Here is a 20,502-nt window from a genome sequence, read left to right as displayed (position 1 = left end):
GAGAGCTGGGGATGGAGCTGGGGAAGATGGGGCTGGGAGAGAGCTGGGGATGGAGCTGGGGAAGATGGGACTGGGAGAGAGCTGGGGATGGAGCTGGGGAAGATGGGGCTGGGAGAGAGCTGGGGATGGAGCTGGGGAAGATGGGACTGGGAGAGAGCTGGGGATGGAGCTGGGGAAGATGGGACTGGGAGAGAGCTGGGGATGGAGCTGGGGAAGATGGGACTGGGAGAGAGCTGGGGATGGAGCTGGGGAAGATGGGACTGGGAGAGAGCTGGGGATGGAGCTGGGGAAGATGGGACTGGGAGAGAGCTGGGGATGGGTTTCACTTTCCACCATGCCACCCATTTTCTGTCTGAAAAGTTTTAATGTCACGTACCTGATGAAAGGACATTCAGGTGCCAGCGTCTTGGTCAGTTTCTCATTTTGGAAATCTAATAACAGGAATAACTGTTGGCCTCCATTTAGCTTATATCTGGTGTGTTGTTCTGACCCTGTGCTAATAGTGTTACTCCCCCCCACCCTCTAACCATCCTGAATGTATTACCTCATTTTCTCTCCTAATGATGTTAAAGGGGAATTCTGGAATTTAAAACTAATGACTCAGATACGTGGTGGGGTGTCCATTGTTGTTGTTCTTTGAATCCCCAATGGCCCCTTTAAAGTCCTCAAATTACTCCTCTGTCCCACTCCCCCAACGCTGGACAATAAACTGACCGGCTCTCCTCATCTCCTCTCTTCCCACCACTATCAGACCATAAGTCTATTAGCATGAATTAGAATATCATTCAGATAAGCTGCTGATTCAATTGTGGTGTTGTTGTGAGTTATGAGGAGGTCATGCCTCTAGGGATGTGGCTATGATATTAGAGCTAGGTTACATCCCAAATGCCACCCTGTTCCCTTTATAGTGAACTACTTTTGACCAAAGCCTTATGGGCTCTATAGGGGATAGGGTGTCATTTGGGATACAGATAAAGTCTTATGGGAGTGTTGCTATGATCGTGTCCCCATCAGCTTGTCTCCTAATGATGTTTCAGATAATGTTCTCTCTGTCTCTTTGTTTGTGTTTTAATTTGTTTGTTTGTGTCTTAGCAGTGGTGTGTGTGTGTGTGTGTGTGTGTGTGTGTGTGTGTGTGTGTGTGTGTGTGTGTGTGTGTGTGTGTGTGTGGGTTGTGTGTGTGTCTGTGTTTGGCAGTATGTGTGTGCTTTCCTCTGTGTGTGTGTGTGTCTCTCCAGGGCCTTATATCATAGACTTATCTCATTGTGATCATGTTCATCACGATAATGAAAGCTTGGTGAAAAAACCTTCTGAGAATCATTCTAATTACCTATAGAGATGTGGGATCATGATCATCGGATCGTTTTAGCAGTCCTCGCAGCAGTAAGGAGAGAGCAGTGTCAAGTCAACAAGTCCTTTGGTAGAACACCGGGCCGTTTAGCTATTGAAATGGCTTCCACTAATTGCCTCTCTGTGAAGCGAATAGTAAATCCGCCCTCTTGAATTGAGGGCCTGGGAACCACTGTTGTTCAGTGTTAATCATTGGACGAGACTATAGCTGTTGGCTGCCAAGACACAGGCCTGTGTACAATGGGAATCTGTTGTCTGTCGCCTCTGGTGTTTCCCGAGCTTAGAATATCAAAGTCCTCTTTCTTTGGCACCAATCCATGTTTGTTTCTCCTAGCCCCTTACCTCCAGCTCCTACCTCCAGCCCCTTACCTCCAGCTCCTTACCTCCAGCCCCCTACCTCCAGCCTCTTACCTCCAGCTCCTTACCTCCAGCTCCTTATTCTAGCCCTCTCTCCAAGCCCTTTACCTCTAGCCCCTTCTCCAAGCCCCTTACCTCTAGCCCTTTCTCCAAGAACCTTAACTACAGCCCCTTCTCCAAGCCCCTTACCTCCAGCCCCTTCTCCAAGCCCCTTACCTCTAGCCCCCTCTACAAGCCCTTTACCTCTAGCCCCTTCTCCAAGCCCCTTATCTCTAGCCCTCTCTCCAAGCCCCTTACCTCCAGCCCCTTCTCCAAGCCCCTTACCTCTAGCCCTTTCTCCAAGCCCCATACCTCTTCGTTCTTTACAGATCTGATTGGTTTGGGTAGATCTAAGCAATATGGTGATGGCTCCATCCCCTAAAAAGCCAAAGTGGTGGTCACACCTGTCGTGTCTTTGGCTATGCCGGATTAAGTGATATGACATGCTATCCTATAAAATTCTTTCTCTGTAATTAATATCACCTGATTCGCTAATCATGTAAATGTAATTAACTAGAAAGTCGGGACACCATGGAAGAGTGTTTATAGAGCCGTTATCTTCCGAATAAACTCTTAAAAACCGTCAATATTAATCCTCATCTTATTTTCAGTCTCATAATGAAAGTTGTAAATTCTTGGTTATCTTCACGAACCCTGGCTAACAAGTTGAATCAGAAATACAAAATTGGGTTTAATTATTTATTTACTAAATACCTAACTAATCACACAGAATTACATATACACAGAATACAAATGTCAAATGTCATACAGAAAACGTCCCTGGTGGACGGAGCCGACATGGCAGCTTGTTACACAAAGAAAGGGGGTTGGGCTTGAATGAAAGAGCGGGAAGACTGAGGAACAAAAGAAACAGCAGCTATGCTATCGTAAATACAGAATCTTATGCATTCTAAATTACCGCCCATTTGGAAAAGGAAAATGCAATAAATATTTACTCTGAACTGCGCTTCGGTAGGTTGGTCGTAGATGCTGGCCGGGTTGGCCAACAGATCTTCCTGTCCTCGGAAGAATGTCTCTGGTGGTAAATTGGATACGTTGTGGTATCTTCGTCGTGTGTTAGACTGGATCCGTCGTTCGTCCTTTCCTAGCCCACGTCTACAGCGGCCGCTGCTAACTCAACGGCTAGGAAGTATCACTTCTGTAGTGAATAAGTTCAAAGTTCATACCATTCACAACCAAAGCTCACGCTGAGGTTGGCTTAGTTCTGTACTTGACATGTGTGTCCTTTTAACGCAGAGGCTGCAGACCTCACGTAGTGGAACCCTGGTTACTTTGTGTCATTGTCTTATATAGTGGCAAGGGGAGAAGGGTGTGTTTCATCGTTTATAACCCCTGTCTCTTCACAGGGGCGGGCCACTGATTAAGCAGGGCACTTTCCTTATGAAAACCCAATTCTCTCATTTGGAAACTAAAATTACATTTAATCTCCTAACAAACAATCTCAATATCAAACATTTAAATTGCACAACAATTCCATGTGAATTTGATAACTAGAATGTGTGGACTTTCCCAGGTACAGTTTATGTCGTCCTGTCATCAGTCATAATGTCTCAGATGACAACCGAACTGACATCCATACTCATTAAGTTCCAACGCATATTTCCAACTGGTTCTATTACCGAAATATGGTTCCTTTCCCCCCACTTGTTTGATGTTCCCAGACTCTCTATATTTAACAAAGGCTATTTAACAGTCCTTCAGTAGGGTCAGAGAGAGAGGGGAAGGGAGAAAGGTATTTATGGGGGGTCATAAACCTTACCCACAGGCCAATTTCATGACACACCTATACTGCTACTTAGACCTATCTAGTCCTTTCAGATCTGTGATAACTGAAGAGATAGGAGCTAGGGGAAGGGCCTGAGGACAGAGATGGATCTTAGCCTCAGAGCATATATTACTACTGAGACGAAGCACTCTGACAGGGTATTTAGGACTCGTAAATCAGTCTATTCAAATATAGAACACAGCCTCCATCTGTAATTAGGCCTGTTTGGAATTATCTCACCACTAGTAAATACCACACTACACCTTTATCTGTTATTCAGGTCCAGTCTCTTCTCACATTCAGTCATGAAGTGATTTGGCCCCCTATACACAATAGGGATGTGTTTCCAATGGCACCCTATTTCCTTAAATGTAGCACTTCTTCTGACCAGGGTACATAGGGCTCTGGTCACAAGTAGTGCACTATATAGGGAGCAGGGTGCCATTTGGGATGCAACTAGGTCTATGGAAGATTACAATTACCTAAAATGTGAAGGCTAAAAGTATTAGGAAGTGATTATGTCCTAAAAAGTCTAGGACATAGACATGGAAGACTGTTACAAATGGCTCTCAATGTCAAAATACTTCCTCTTGAGTTTGGAAGAGAAAGTAACTCAAGTGATTGGATCTTTCCAGTGCTCATCATCCTGTGGGAAGGGCCTGCAGTCCAGAGTGGTCCAATGTATGCACAGAGTGACAGGTCGCCACGGTAATGACTGCCCCGTGGTATTCAGACCACCCACCTACCGGCCCTGTCACCAGGAGGCCTGCAATGACAAAGTCAACGTCAACACCATCACCTCCCCCAGATTAGGTAACATAGTTTGTGTGTGTGTGTGTGTGCGTGTGTGTGTGTGTGTGTGTGTGTGTGTGTGTGTGTGTGTGTGTGTGTGTGTGTGTGTGTGTGTGTGTGTGTGTGTGTGTGTGTGTGTGTGTACACATAAGTGGGTGCACATGTGTGTACTGTGTTTCTCTGTCTGTTGACGTGGCCCCTGTGTCCTTGTGCCCCTGTTCCTCTCCAGCTGCTCTGACCTACAAGTGCACAGGAGACCAGTGGACTGTGTACTGCCGTGTGATCCGAGAGAAGAACCTGTGCCAGGACATGAGATGGTACCAGCGCTGCTGTGACACCTGCAGAGACTTCTACGCCAACAAAACACCCCGCAAGAGTTAATGATGAAAGCACTCGCACACATACTGTACACAGACAGACACACACTTCACCTAGTGCTACGATTTTAGATGCTTCTGTAACACTTGACTTAAAGCTTGCGGGTATAATGCTTTGTAAGTCGTTATAAGCATGAATGAGCCTTTATAATGTGTTATAATAAGGCTTATGATATGATATGTCTCTCTATGTATCAGCATGTTAACCGACTCAAAATGGCTGTTATTTAGACTGCTTCAGGAGATGATACAAATATATTGTAAGAGTCTCATGGCAGGTCTTTATGCCGGCCGGCTTTAAGCAAAGAGTTACGGATGTTTTTACTGAATTATTCATATTCTTATTATTAGTTATAGAACTTTCAATTTTGGAGAAAAAAGTGGAAATGAGTGCAGAGACCATTTCAAGTGGGATCATAAGCTTGCTGTTGTCATGAAGACTTGAAAACCTTCTTTAACTTGTTTTATTGCTGTAAACCAAAGCGAGGGACTTCGAAGTCTGGGGAGTCTCTCGGTGGGTAGCCTGTCACGTCAACGTTTCTTGTACAGTGTGATTTAACATTAGCGTTAACATATGTGATAACACTTTATGTGGAAAGTTCATTGTTGTCAGATTGTCTATAGATGCTCAGTGAACTATCAAAACATGTCCGATTTTCATGGCCTCCCGGGTGGCGCAGTGGTCTAAGGCAGTGCTAGCTGTGCCACCAGAGACTCTGGGTTCGAGCCCAGGCTCTGTCTTTGCCGGCCGCGACCGGGAGGCCCATGGGGCGGCGCACAATTGGCCCAGTGTCGTCCGGGTTAGGGAGGGTTTGGCCGGCAGGGATATCCTTGTCTCATCGCGCACTAGCGACTCCTGTGGCGGGCCAGGCGCAGTGCACGCTGACCAGGTTGCTAGATGCGCGCTGTGTTAAGAAGCAGTGCGGCTAGGTTGGGTTGTGTTTCGGAGGACGCATGGCTCTCGACCTTCACCTCTCCCAAGTCCGTATGGGAGTTGCAGCGATGAGACAAGACAGTAACTACTAACAATTGGATACCACGAAGTTGTGGAGAAAAAGAATACAGCTAGGGTGGCTGAATATGAGCAACTGTATGTTACTTGGAGCGGCAGGTAACCTAGTGGTTAGAGCTTTGGGTCAGTAACTGAAAGGTTGCTGGATCAAATCCCTGAGCTGACAAGGTAAAAATCTGTTGTTCTGCCCCTGACCAAGGCAGGCGCCGAAGATGTCGATTAAGGCAGCCCCCCTCACCTCTCTGATTCAGAGGGGTTGGGTTAAATGCGGAAGACACATTTCAGTTGAATACATTCAGTTGTACAACAGACTAGGTTGTCCAACTGACCCAGTCTTGTCAGTGGCTTGGTGAATACAGGGCCTGCTGAACTAAACACAAGAGAATATGCAGAATATGCGGCTGGTGGCACCTTAATTGGGAAGGACGGGCTCATAGTGATGGAATGGAATAAATGGAATGGTTTCAAACACATCAAATACATGATACCATTCCCCTTTCCCTTACTTACATAGATATAATGTATGTACCTCACAGGAGGCTGGTGAGGGGAGGACTGCTCATAATGATGGCTGGAATGGAGTGAATGGAATGGTATCATGTGTTTGATGTGTTTGAAACCATTCCATTTATTCCGTTCCATCTGTTACTATGAGCCCGTCCTTCCCAATTAAGGTGCCACCAGCCGCCTGTGACATACATACAGTACTTACACACACGTACATTGAAAGACCTGTAAGTACTTTGTTATTGCATGTTAACAGAGGTGCAGTTGACATGTAATACATCCAAATGGTAGTTTGTCATCTGAGCATGTAGATCTGTAGGGGACTATTCAGATAAAGTGGGACTGCATATTCTCTTGTGTTTAGTTCAGCTGGCCCTGTATTCACCAAGCCACTAGACTGGGCCAAGAGACCTGGCTCGTGTTCATTAGGCACCAGATGGACTGAAACAGGTAGGGACTACTTGAAGTTATTCAATAAGAAACACTAATTTTCTTTTTTCTGTTGCAACGTTTGAAAACTTTTTCCGTTGTGTGCTTTAATGAACATGACCCTGGTTTCTTCTCTTAGGGACAAACCGTAACTTGATGACTTGAGATAACGTGAATTTCGCATTGACATCAACCCATAAGCTAAGTCTTGGTTCCACGTTTGGATCTCAAGTTAGGATTTGTCCCTTAGTTCCACGATAGACTAGGTGTACTTGCATTTTGTTGCTGTTTTTTGTTGATGTCATTGTCATTTTTTGGCGGTTGTTGTTATTTAAAACTAGCCAGGAGCCGTTGTAAGGTACTGTAGTTCTACATTGAAATGATCAAGCTAACGATAGGAGACCCACTATTCCCTAGGCTCACCTGAAGGCCTTGGACAGCCCATGTAGCATCTGTCTCTCTCTTGAGGATCCAATGTTGGAGACAGTGCAGTGGTGGGGGTGTAACTTAAGAGAAGATTAGATGTATCTTAAGTTACTTTTGTCCTACAGCTAACCACATACAGTGTATTCAGTACTGTATATGTGAGTGGAACCCACAACCCAGTGTCGTTAACACCTTACTCCAACTACGCTCCATGAACCAACTGAGCTATCTTGGTGAAGCAGGTTGCAGCTAGATTGTTAGGTTCGTTGTAAAACAAAAATCCCTGTGTCATGTGTATGTCTGTTGTCCTCCCTTGGTGCTTGAGGTGTGCGTCATCATGACGATGTACCAAATGTGACGTAAACTAGTCTCTGGTTTCAAACTTTACACTTACTCCAAACCTGGTGCTTGTTAACGTTTCCATACATCATCAAACATTACACTTACTCCAAACCTGGTGCTTGTTAACATTTCCATACATCATCAAACTGGAAATTGGTTTTAACTATTAAACAATCATTCAAACACAATGTGAGGCTTACACCGATTTCAACAGCTTGCCCTTGTGCATGAGTGTGACAAAAGTAGACGTCACAAGCATCAACATGTAAACATGAATGGAGGCAGCGTTATGTTTGCTACAAAAGGATGGTGCAGTAGATAACTGACTGTAAATAATGTACAGTTAGTTATCACAGACATTCTTTATCCAAAAATGACGAAGTGTCTCGAGTTGTGTTCACATTTTACAGATTATGATTTAAAGGGGTAATCTGCAGTTGTGTTCACGTTTTACAGATTATGATTTAAAGGGGTAATCTGCAGTTGTGTTCACGTTTTACAGATTATGATTTAAAGGGGTAATCTGCAGTTGTGTTCACGTTTTACGGATTATGATTTAAAGGGGTAATCTGCAGTTGCTACATACATTGTTTGATTTATAAATGAGCTCAGGTCAACTGTCTTACTCCATCAGAACCCCAAATGCTTGTTTTACTCCACAAACACTATAAAGCCTTGAAACATGGTTATAATGAGCAGTTTCATATCATGGATGGTCAGTCCTTGCATCCATAGCTCGGTCTATGAATTTGAGAGTAGTTACATTCCTCCAGACTTTTTTGATTGTTTTAACTGCTGATTGACGCTTTAATCACTTTCCAAGGGTATTACGTAACATTCAGCTCTGTAGTGTATATCGATGTCACTGGCCTAGTTCTCTTGGTTCTTGGAGTTGGCTGAAGCAGAAACAGATCTAGAGTTACCAGGCTATGTAGTGTATATCTATATTTCTGGCCTGGTTCTTTGTGGTCTATGGAGACCACCATGACTAATCAGTTAGCCCCCAGGTAGAGACCCTGGCCCCCAGGCAGCCCCCAGGTAGAGACCCTGTCCCCCAGTTAGAGACCCTGACCCCCAGGTAGAGACCCTGACCCCCAGGTAGAGACCCTGTCCCCCAGGTAGAGACCCTGCCCCAGGTGAGAATGCCTCCAGGAGCTGCCCCAGGTAGAGACCCTGCCCCCAGGTAGAGACCATGTCCTCCAGGTAGAGACCCTGTCCCCCATTTAGAGACTCTGACCCCCAGGTAGAGACCCTGTCCCCCAGTTAGAGACCCTGACCCCCAGGTAGAGACCCTGCCCCCAGGTAGAGACCCTGCCCCCCAGGTAGAGACCATGTCCTCCAGGTAGAGACCCTGACCCCCAGGTAGAGACCCTGACCCCCAGGTAGAGACCCTGGCCCCCAGGCAGCCCCCAGGTAGAGACCCTGGCTCCCAGGTAGAGACCCTGACCCCCAGGCAGCCCCCAGATGGAGACCCTGACCCCCAGGTAGAGATCCTGACCCTCAGGTAGAGACCCTGTCCCCCAGTTAGAGACCCTGTCCCCCAGGTAGAGACCCTGACCCCCAGGTCAGTAAGCCCCCAGGTAGAGACCCTGGCCCCCAGGAAGCCCCCAGGCAGAGACCCTGGCCTCCAGAAAGCCCCCAGGCAGAGACCCTGGCCCCCAGGCAGACCCCAGGCAGAATCCCCAGTATTGGGATAAGAGCTGATATGGGCCCAGGTCAGAACAGAGAAAACAAACAGCCCAGCTCTCAGAGCTCCTGAGTCCCACATTCCCAACCCTTCAGAGCAGGGAACCATTAATCAATCAAACAATCTAACATGGTACTGTTTACCTACGTGTTCAGAACATGTAGGACAGAGGACCACCCTGGCAGTACCGTGTGTGTGTGTGTGTGTGTGTGTGTGTTTGCATGCGTGTGTGTAATTGATGCATGTCTCTGTGGTACGAGCCGTCAGTGGTGAGATCTTCATTGAAAAGGTCACACTGTTCACACTTTGAAGACAGACTTGTAAAGAAAACATCACGGTTAAAGACATGCTCCGGTACTTTGTGAATAAGAAAGTATTTTGTAACCCTCCCACTTTGGGCTGGATGTGTCAATGTGTAGTTCATACATGCATAATCTATGAGCAGAATTACTGTCTTGCCTCAATTAGGCAGAAATTCCTAGTTAGAAGCTGTGCCAAGCCATTTTCCTGACATTTCCCCCCTGGTGGGCCAGCCTCCTAGCAATTTGAGTTCTAGCCAATAAGCTTCAGCCCCTCATATTTGAGTGACAGCTAGCAAATGCGTGCACAGTTATTCAATGAGGTTGGAGGGTGGGCCCAACGGCTCAGTGGACACAGCAGAGATATAGCGAGAGAGAGAAATAGAGAGAAATAGAGAGAGAGAGAGAGAGAGAGAGAGAGAGAGAGAGAGAGAGAGAGAGAGAGAGAGAGAGAGAGAGAGAGAGAAATGATGTGGTGCACATATCTGCACGTACTGTATGCGACTTAGTACGCGATTTTCTGGGACCACTTATGGCTCGTGAATGCTACTTTCGGAACTACTGGCTAAAAAGTATACAAAACTACCGGAGAATCTCTTTTAACAGCTGAGACCGGCCCATAGAGTTAGACAGATGGCACATATTTGCATTGTTGCCATAATGGCTTCTGTGACTGAAAAAGTCCCACCAAGTTGACTACTTCAAAAGGTGTAACTCCTCAATGGTGAGGTGATGTCCATGCTAAAATAGGATTTATGGCAAGTGGGCCCTCTATAAAACTCTATGGCCTGGCCTGCAATTGAATGATACTGGTTACGGATAGAGGGGCCGAGGCATGTGGGTCTTGTTTCAACTCTGGTACCTACAGGTAGAATATGATACCATTCCAATTTATGCCTAGACCCTGTAGTTGTGGCTATGGAGACCCTGTAGTTGTGGCTATGGAGACCCTGTAGTTGTGGCTATGGAGACCCTGTAGTTGTGGCTATGGAGACCCTGTGGTTGTGGCTATGGAGACCCTGTGGTTGTGGCTATGGAGACCCTGTGGTTGTGGCTATGGAGACCCTGTGGTTGTGGCTATGGAGACCCTGTAGTTGTGGCTATGGAGACCCTGTGGTTGTGGCTATGGAGACCCTGTGGTTGTGGCTATGGAGACCCTGTAGTTGTGGCTATGGAGACCCTGTGGTTGTGGCTATGGAGACCCTGTGGTTGTGGCTATGGAGACCCTGTGGTTGTGGCTATGGAGACCCTGTGATTGTGACTATGGAGACCCTGTGGTTGTGGTTATGGAGACCCTGTGATTGTGACTATGGAGACCCTGTGGTTGTGGTTATGGAGACCCTGTGGTTGTGGCTATGGAGACCCTGTGGTTGTGGCTAGAGAGACTGTGAATATACCATACAGGTGCAGTGGGGATGACTCCTGTTAAAAAGGAGGCTTGACCTCAAGTGTGGGATCACATTTCAAAGTTCTGACCCCTTTCCGTTGGTGTGTGTGTGTGTGTGTTGAATAGAAGCCTCAGTCCTGGCTCTCCAGACAGCCTGTGGGGTTTGAATGGTGCTAACTGACGACATAATTCACTACTGTGGAATCCAGCTTTGTTTCACGTTCTCTGTATTGTGTTTCTGTTGTTGTTGTTGCTGTTTTCCCATATGTAATTGTGGATTAACATTTTTTAATTATTTAATACAGAAAAGTAGCTGCTTTTTTATGAGTAATTGTTGCAACCTTCTTCAACTGCTATGTTACTGATATAGTGCAAATATGCTTAAATATTCCTGTACTGTATGTTATTGTAGTTGCACATATGTTTGGTACATAAATTGCGTCTACATGTATTTTATGGTGCTGATTCAGTTTAAAATACGTTATGAACTGTTAACACTTAAATAAATGAATGTGTTGTTTTACAGGGATTTAACCATTTGAGTTTTTTTGTTAATGTGCCTTATAGTCATTCTATACCTGTACTGTTATACAGTGATACTCCAAGATTCACAGACAAATGTGACCTTAACAGAAATCTGAGTACAAATCTGAATGATTGGAAATATATATATTTTTAAAGTCTACTGCAAGTTGATTCGTTTTATTTTTGACATAATAAAATGTGATTTTACATGGAGACTAATATGATGTTATGTTTCTGAAATTTATTTTCTTATCCTCTTTTCTTGTGTTGTTAAAACCGCTGACTTTAGAAACAGTTAAAATGGGTTCATGCAGAACCAACCAGCTTCTGCAGAATTCTAGGGATGAAAGCTTCCGCAGAATTCTATGAGAGAGCGTTGGCTGAAGTCTTGAATGAGAAAGCTTCAGCAGAATTCTATGAGAGAGCGTTGGCTGAAGTCTTGAATGAGAAAGCTTCAGCAGAATTCTATGAGAGAGCGTTGGCTGAAGTCTTGAATGAGAAAGCTTCAGCAGAATTCTATGAGAGAGCGTTGGCTGAAGTCTTGAATGAGAAAGCTTCAGCAGAATTCTAGAACAAGAAAGCGTCAGTCAGATTCTAGACATGAAAGCTTCATCAGAATTCTATGAGAGAACATTGGAAGTTTTTAATAAGAAAGCTTCAACAGAATTCTAGACATGAAAGCTTCATCAGAATTCTATGAGAGAACATTGGAAGTTTTTAATGAGAAGCTTCAACAGAATTCTAGACATGAAAGCTTCAGCAGAATTTGACTAGAATTATACAAGACAATGTTGGCAGAATTCCTTAATGAGAAAGCTTCAACAGAATTCTAGACATGAAAACCAGCAGAATTTGATTCGAATTATACAAGACAATGTTGGCAGAATTCCATAATGATCATTTTTGGAAAGGAGCATCAACAGACTTTTAGTATGATCACGCCTGGGTGAGTCTGTTTTCATAGTCAGTATATTTCGATATTCAGACTGACTGCTCACTTCAGCATCCCCATGAATATATTCAGTAATAGAGTCTACAGAACGGACATAAAAAGATGTCTCTAAAATCCAACATGGCGTCACTATACAATGTGCCATTTGTATTCCAAATGATACACCCAATATGTCTGCCAGTCCACCCAACACAGTTCATGTATAGCACTAAATGAGAATGTCTGTTCTAGTCATTCTAACTCTATACTAGGGCCACTTGCTGGGTTAGAGGATGACGATTGGCCATCTGGCTTGCTCTCATTAATGGCTCTGAGGTGAGGATAAAGGGAAAGGTTGCGTTCTCTCTCGTTTTCTCTCCCTCTCTCTGTGATGAGTGGAGATGTGAAACGAGGAGATAAATCTCAGGACACAGTAAAGGTTGGAGTGCGTTCCAGCCGCTTCCTGTGCACTTTGACCCCTCCCTCCATTAGGACCTGCTCCACGGTTTTCATATATTTTATCATCCACTGGCTCATTCCACAGCCTCTTCCTTCTCCTTCTCTCTCTCACTCTCGCTCTCTCACACACACTCAGGTTGACAGGTTGAAAAGTGGTGATAAAAGTTCTGCATGTCAGACTTGGTCTCTCTCATGAGTGGATTGGGAGGTTTTCTTTCCAGAGGCTCAAGGAAATGTCTGCTGTTTCAGAGAGACTCTCCTCATTGGCAGATCGTACCGTTATTAACCATTATAGTAGTCAGAAGGGGTTAGTTGTTAAAACACGGTGCTGTGGCCACAAATGGGTAGTACAAAGAGAGAGTACCTGTGTGTGTGTGTGTGTGTGTGTGTGTGTGTGTGTGTGTGTGTGTGTGTGTGTGTGTGTGTGTGTGTGTGTGTGTGTTTTCAGAGTGCTTCACTTGACCACGATGCCATCTTGCTCCTTCCGTCTTATAGGCAGAAACTCAGACAGGATGTACCAGTCCTGGACTTTCTGACGGGCCGTCCCCAGGTGGTGAAGGTAGGAAACAGCATCTCCACTTCGCTGACCCTCAACACTGGGGCCCCCAGTGCTCAGCCCCCTCCTGTACTCCCTGTTCACCCACGACTACGTGGCCATACACGCCTCCAACTCAATCATCAAGTTTGCAGACGACACAACAGTAGTGGGCTTGATTGCCAACAACGACGAGACAGCCTACAAGGAGGGGGTGAGGGCACTCGGAGTGTGGTGTCAGGAAAACAACCTCTCACTCAACATCAACAAAACAAAGGAGATGATCGTGGACTTCAGGAAACTGTAGAAGGAGCAACCCCCTATCCACATTGAAGGGACAAATCAAATCAAAGTTTATTTGTCACGTGCACTGAATACAACAGGTGTAGAACTTACAGTGAAATGCTTACTTACAGGCTCTAACCAACAGTGCAAAAAAGGTATTAGGTGAACAATAGGTAAGTAAAGAAATAAAAACAACAGTAAAAAAACTGTGAAAAATAACAGTAGCGAGGCTATAACAATAGCAAGGCTACATAGAGGCACCGGTTAGTCAGGCTGATTGAGGTAATATGTACATGTAGATGTGGTTAAAGTGACTATGCATATATGATAAACAGAGAGTAGCAGTAGCGTAAAAGAGGGGTTGGCAGGTGGTGGTTGGCGGGACACAATAAGGATAGCCCGATTAGCCAATGTGCGGGTGTCACTGGTTGGTCGGGCCAATTGAGGTAGTATGTACATGAATGTATAGTTGAAGAGACTATGCATATATGATAAACAGAGAGTAGCAGCAGCGTAGAAGAAGGGTTGTGGGGGGGGGGGGGGGGGGGGCATACAATGCAGATAGTCCGGGTAACCATTTGATTACCTGTTCAGGAGTCTTATAGCTTGGGGGTAAAAACTGTTGAGAAGCCTTTTTGTCCTAGACTTGGCACTCCGGTACCGATTGCCATGCGGTAGTAGAGAGAACAATCTATGACTGCGGTGGCTGGGGTCTTTGACATTTTTTAGGGCCTTCCTCTGACACGGCCTGGTGTAGAGGTCCGGGATGGCAGAAAGCTTAGCCCCATTGATGTACTAGGCCGTATGCACTACCCTCTGTAGTGCCTTGCAGTCGGAGGCAGAGCAATTGCCGTACCAGGCAGTGATGCAACCCGTCAGGATGCTCTCGTTGTTGCAGCTGTAGAACCTTTTGAGGATCTGAGGACCCATGCCAAATCTTTTTAATTTCCTAAGGGGGAATAGGCTTTGTCGTGCCCTCTTCACGACAGTCTTGGTGTGTTCGGACCATTCTAGTTTGTTGGTGATGTGGACACCAAGGAACTTGAAGCTCTCAACCTGCTACACTACAACCCCGTCGATGAGAATGGGGGAGTGCTTGGTCCTTCTTTTCCTGTAGTCCACAATCATCTCCTTAGTCTTGGTTACGTTGAGGGATAGGTTGTTATTCTGGCACCACCCGGCCAGGTCTCTGACCTCCTCCTTATAGGCTGTCTCGTTGTTGTCGGTGATCAGGTCTACCACTGTTGTGTCGTCTGCAAACTTGATGGTGTTGGAGTCGTGCGTGGCCATGCAGTCGTGGGGAGTACAGGAGGGGACTGAGCACGCACCCCTGGGGGGCTCCAGTGTTGAGGATCAGTGTGGCAGATGTGTTGCTACCTATCCTCACCACCTGTGGGCGGCAGAGCAGCGGAGAAGGTGTCAAGTTTTAAGTTCCTCAGCGTACACATCACAGACAAACTGAAATGGTCCACCCACACAGACAGTGTGGTGAGGAAGGAGCAACAGCGTCTCTTCAACCTCAGGAGGCTGAAGAAATGTGGCTTGTCACCAAAAACTCTGACAAACTTTTACAGATGCACAATCAAGAGCATCCTGTCGGGCTGTATCATAGTCTACCCTAGTCCTTTAACAGGCATTATGCATTACACACACACAGGGAGGAAGGTAGCTGTTTCTTTCTACAGTGTATATATCCCCAGTGGAGTAGATCTGGTACTGTTTCAGTTCTGTAACTGTAATCCAAAGGGCCCGTCTGTGAATGGAGATATCTGAGGACGTGTTCTTTGTAATGTCTGGTATGGAATAAATGGAACAGTATCATAAGCATTGAAACCGTGTTTCATACCTTTCCATCCATTCTAGTGATTACGATGAGCCCATGCTCCTTGTGAACACAGTTAGCCTGGGTTCCCATGTGTTCCTGCTTAAGGGCAGAACTACACTGAAAATGTTCTTCCGGCAGCATTGTTTGCAACCGCTGAGTCGGTGGTGTACAACAGAGGAAGCTCGCTGCATTGATTTAAAACTCAATTCATTTATTTCAACTTTGAAATCCATTTCTATTCATCATTTATCTTAATATATACACTTTAGCAGATGCTTTATCCAAAGTGAGTGACAGTCATGCGTGCACACATTATCATATGGGTTTTTCCAGCAGGAACAAAATCCACAATCTTTGCTGAAGAATTTTAAACAAATGTGCAAAATCAGGTGGAAATAAATAGTAAAACAAAAAGTGACGGAACCCAACTGAATTTGTATTTAATTATTCTAGAATGTCAATGTCTGCGTCGCAAATGGCACTCTATACTGTTTTTTCACCAGAGGCCTATGGGCCATGATCAAGAGTAGGGCACTATATAGGGAATAGGGTGTCATTTCGGGTGCAGGCAATGGCTCCTTTTGTTGGCCTGTCTAATATAACTGGACAGGTGTTGTAATAACGCTTGGTGGTATTGATCATCTCTCCATGTAGGCGGTGCTGATCAAAACTGATGGCGATTGATGTGGCTAGGGACTGGGTTGTTCCTCTCACTCTCTCCAGACTCCTATGTGCATGCGTGCCTGTTTGTGTGACAGACAGAAGCTGAATTGTATTCAGCGTGGTGGAACTCTCCTGTCTACTTCCATTAATGTCCCTACCAGATGTAGATGCCCCCTTAACCCTTTCCTTTCATTTTTTTTCACCAGTCCGTGGTGCAGGTCTAGGATCAGCCTCCCGCTCCCACAATCCTCACCTTAATCATTAAGAGCGGGAAATGCAAAACTGACCCTAGATCAAGTTTCTAGGGGCTACTTCACCCTACTCCTTTGCTCACCAGCATATTGTTCATAATCCTCCTTCCTGTGCATCAGGATCCACCTGACTGTGTCTGGCTGCGTTTAAACAGGCAGCCCAATTCAACTCTTTTGACAATTATTTGCATATCTAATACCTATCTGATCTTTTACCTAGGATCCTAACATTTGACCTAATGTGTGAACAGCGAATCAGATGTTTTATCTTCTGATTTATACCTCATACAAACTCAATCCTCTGTCTGGATGCTTAGATCCCATTTGATTTTCTCAGAAGTGTTTTTTTTGCACAACCTGCCATTGCCATGACAACCACCCCAAGTTTAAAGGAACAGTAAAAGGAAATGAGCATCGCATCTTTGTGCTACTTCAGAGGCTACATCAGTGTGAATGTGGAAATCTGCTATGGGTCACATGTAAAACTGTGTGTGTACAGTCAGAAAAAAAGATCAGATTTGTGTCTGTGTCTGAAGGTGGGATAAAAGTTAAGGGAACTATTTTACCACAGCTGGGAGGAGACATTTACCAACTAGCCCCTACACACACTGGTGAGGACACACACACACCCACAGAGGTCCTGGCAGACAGCTTGGGATGGTCATATGCCATCATGATACTCAGTGAGGAAATTGGCCCTAGATTAGAGAAGCTGACACAGAGGGCAAGAAAGGAGGTCACTTCACTGGAATCGCCCACACACAGCAGTGTGTGCATGTGAGAGATTGTGTGTTTGTGTGTGAGAGAGATTGGAGTGTATGAGAGAGAGAGAGAGATTGGGAGTGTGAGTGTGTGAGAGAGAGATTGGAGTGTATGAGAGAGAGAGATTGGGAGTGTGAGTGTGTGAGAGAGAGATTGGGAGTGTATGAGAGAGACAGAGAGAGAGATTGGGAGTGTGAGTGTGTGGGAGAGATTGGGAGTGTATGAGAGAGAGAGAGAGAGAGAGAGAGAGAGAGAGAGAGAGAGAGAGAGAGAGATTGGGAGTGTGTGAGAGAGAGATTGGGAGTGTGAGTGTGTGAGAGAGAGATTGGAGTGTATGAGAGAGAGAGAGAGATTGGGAGTGTGAGTGTGTGAGAGAGAGATTGGGAGTGTGAGTGTGTGAGAGAGAGATTGGGAGTGTGAGTGTGTGAGAGAGATATTGGGAGTGTGTGAGAGAGAGATTGGAAGTGTGAGTGTGTGAGAGAGAGATTGGGAGTGTGTCAGAGAGAGAGATTGGGAGTGTGAGTGTGTGAGAGAGATATTGGGAGTGTATGAGAGAGAGATTGGGAGTGTGTGAGAGAGAGAGATTGGAAGTGTGAGCGTGTGAGAGAGAGATATTGGGAGTGTGAGTGTGTGAGAGAGAGATTGGGAGTGTGTGAGAGAGAGAGATTGGGAGTGTGAGTGTGTGAGAGAGAGATTGGGAGTGTGTGAGAGAGAGAGATTGGGAGTGTGAGTGTGTGAGAGAGATATTGGGAGTGTATGAGAGAGAGATTGGGAGTGTGTGAGAGAGAGATTGGACGTGTGAGTGTGTGAGAGAGAGATATTGGGAGTGTGAGTGTGTGAGAGAGAGATTGGGAGTGTATGAGAGAGAGATTGGGAGTGTGTGAGAGAGAGAGATTGGAAGTGTGTGAGAAAGAGAGATTGGGAGTGTGAGTGTGTGAGAGAGAGATTGGGAGTGTGTGAGAGAGAGAGATTGGGAGTGTGTGTGTGAGAGAGAGATTGGGAGTGTATGTGTGAGAGAGAGAGATTGGGAGTGTATGTGTGAGAGAGAGAGATTGGGAGTGTATGTGTGAGAGAGAGAGAGATTGGGAGTGTGTGAGAGATTGGGTGTGTGTGAGCGAGAGATTGGGAGTGTGTGAGTGTGAGAGAGAGAGATTGGGAGTGTATGAGAGAGAGAAAGATTGGGAATGTATGTGTGAGAGAGAGAGATTGGGAGTGTATGAGAGAGCGAAAGATTGGGAATGTATGTGTGAGAGAGAGATTGGGAGTGTATGAGAGAGAGAAAGATTGGGAATGTATGTGTGAGAGAGAGATTGGGAGTGTGAGTTTATGAAAGAGAGATTGGGAGTGTGTGAGAGAGAGAGATTGGGAGTGTGTGAGAGAGAGAGAGAGAGAGAGAGATTGGGAGTGTGAGTGTGTGAGAGAGAATGGGAGTGTGTGTGTGTGTGAGAGAGAGATTGGGAGTGTGTGTATGTGTGTGTGTGTGTGTGTGTGAGAGAGAGAGAGAGAGAGAGAGAGAGATTGGGAGTGTTGGTGTGTGTGTGTGAGAGAGATTGGGAGTGTGTGTATGTGTGTGTGTGTGTGTGTGTGAGAGAGATTGGGAGTGTGTGTATGTGTGTGTGTGTGTGTGTGTGTGTGTGTGTGAGAGAGATTGGGGGTGTTAATTTGTATCTTTAGTTTCTACGTGCTCATTGTTTCTGCAGTGCTTGGTTTCCAGGGTTTAGGCCGGGTATTTAACCACTGATTTTAAAAAGGGCTTCATTAAAAACATCTGATTTGATCCATGCTGTCAGGTCTCTGAGCTAACTGACAGACGTTCTGTCATTGGATTAACTAATCCTTATATTAGAGCTATAATACTGAGGTCCTCTGAGCTAACTGACAGACGTTCTGTCGTTGGATTAACTAATCCTTATATTAGAGCTATAATACTGAGGTCCTCTGAGCTAACTGACAGACGTTCTGTCATTGGATTAACTAATCCTTATATTAGAGCTATAATACTGAGGTCCTCTGAGCTAACTGACAGACGTTCTGTCATTGGATTAACTAATCCTTATATTAGAGCTATAATACTGAGGTCCTCTGAGCTAACTGACAGACGTTCTGTCATTGGATTAACTAATCCTTATATTAGAGCTATAATACTGAGGTCCTCTGAGCTAACTGACAGACGTTCTGTCATTGGATTAACTAATCCTTATATTAGAGCTATAATACTGAGGTCCACATGCGACATCCCCTAAGCATAGGATTCATTATGTGCTTGTTGGCATGATGGACAGACAGGCGGATGAAGGCTGACAAACAGACGCTATTCATTACAGTACGCTGCTCTCTCTCTCTCTCTCTCTCACACACACACACACACACACACACACACACACACACACACACACACACACACACACACACACACACACACACACACACACACACACACACACACACACACCTGTGTGCGTCAGCTGTCTTTTGATGTGTGAGGGCGGACGCGAGGGAGTGTAGGGTTTGGTGGCTTTTCAGAGAAGGTTGACAGTGAGCAGCAGGGGTCCCTCTCCTACTCACTGTCTGGCTCTCTCCCTCCCCTTTTATTTCTCTCTCCCCCTCCCTTGCCATCTCTCTCCAGGAGGGCTGAGTCAAGCTGAGCTCTTCTTTCCCCAACATCAACAGGCCCCACGCCTCCTGAAGGGCAGACGGCTATGTAGAATACAGGACACTTCTATAGACTGATGGATTGTCAAGCATGAAAGGAAACGTGTGCTTCCTTTTCATGTCTCCACAAGGCATGCTGTGCCGGCCTGCCTGGCTGTGCTCCGTCTCACAGTTCTCTATATAATAGATTTAGAATGAATATTTAATTGAAATCTGATCATCGGTAGATCCTTTCTATGGGTGCCATTTCCCTGTTGCTAAGACACCTGCACAGTGTGCTAACGGACTTTACGTTTATTTACAATCTGGAGCACCATTTATGTTGTAACAACCCATTTCTATACATTTGGAAATTATAGAATGTTACAAACAATAAGATCCTGTCTGTCTTCTGTCTGTCAGTTAAACACTGCACTGCCCTGTTCTGGCTGGACAGGCCTGTTACATTATGTCATGGCTTCACTCTGTGGCAATTAACACCTCCATTCTCTGGGGAGAGGAAGGAGGGGATGAAGGAGGGAGGGAGGAATGGGCTGATTGAGGGAAGAGGGAGAATGTGTGGCTGTTTGTGCATGTATCCCTCTGCCTGCATATCTGTGTGTGTATTTGAACATGAGGACACTATCTGTACAGGCATGTCCTCGCTCTACAGTGATATTGCAACTAACTGGGTGACTTTAATTCCTCCAATCCCACGCTGGTAATGAATTCCACCAATCACAGGCTGGTAATGAGGACCAGGCGCCCTGTGGAGGAGAGAAGATCGAAACCCAGCCAGCCGTGACTGTCAACAATCTGAGTGATATCACACACACACACAGCCTGC

At 45.6% G+C, this 20,502-nt stretch overlaps 1 protein-coding gene across 1 annotated transcript in view; it reads left to right on the top strand.

Moving 5' to 3' along the window:
* LOC106591416 (A disintegrin and metalloproteinase with thrombospondin motifs 17) overlaps positions 1 to 11,532 on the top strand; it is a 200,131-nt gene extending 188,599 nt beyond the window's left edge. Inside the window, exons 23-25 of the mRNA XM_045689469.1 lie at positions 4,166 to 4,343; positions 4,552 to 8,533; positions 8,599 to 11,532. Of these exons, the coding sequence (XP_045545425.1) occupies positions 4,166 to 4,343; positions 4,552 to 4,703 (330 nt within the window). The 3' untranslated portion in view covers positions 4,704 to 8,533; positions 8,599 to 11,532. The remainder of the gene's footprint in view (positions 1 to 4,165; positions 4,344 to 4,551; positions 8,534 to 8,598) is intronic.
* Positions 11,533 to 20,502: the final 8,970 nt, after the last annotated feature.

This window comes from Salmo salar, chromosome ssa11 (genome assembly GCF_905237065.1).
Source record: "Salmo salar chromosome ssa11, Ssal_v3.1, whole genome shotgun sequence".
Taxonomy (NCBI): domain Eukaryota; kingdom Metazoa; phylum Chordata; class Actinopteri; order Salmoniformes; family Salmonidae; genus Salmo; species Salmo salar.
This window is presented reverse-complemented; position numbering and strand designations above follow the sequence as displayed.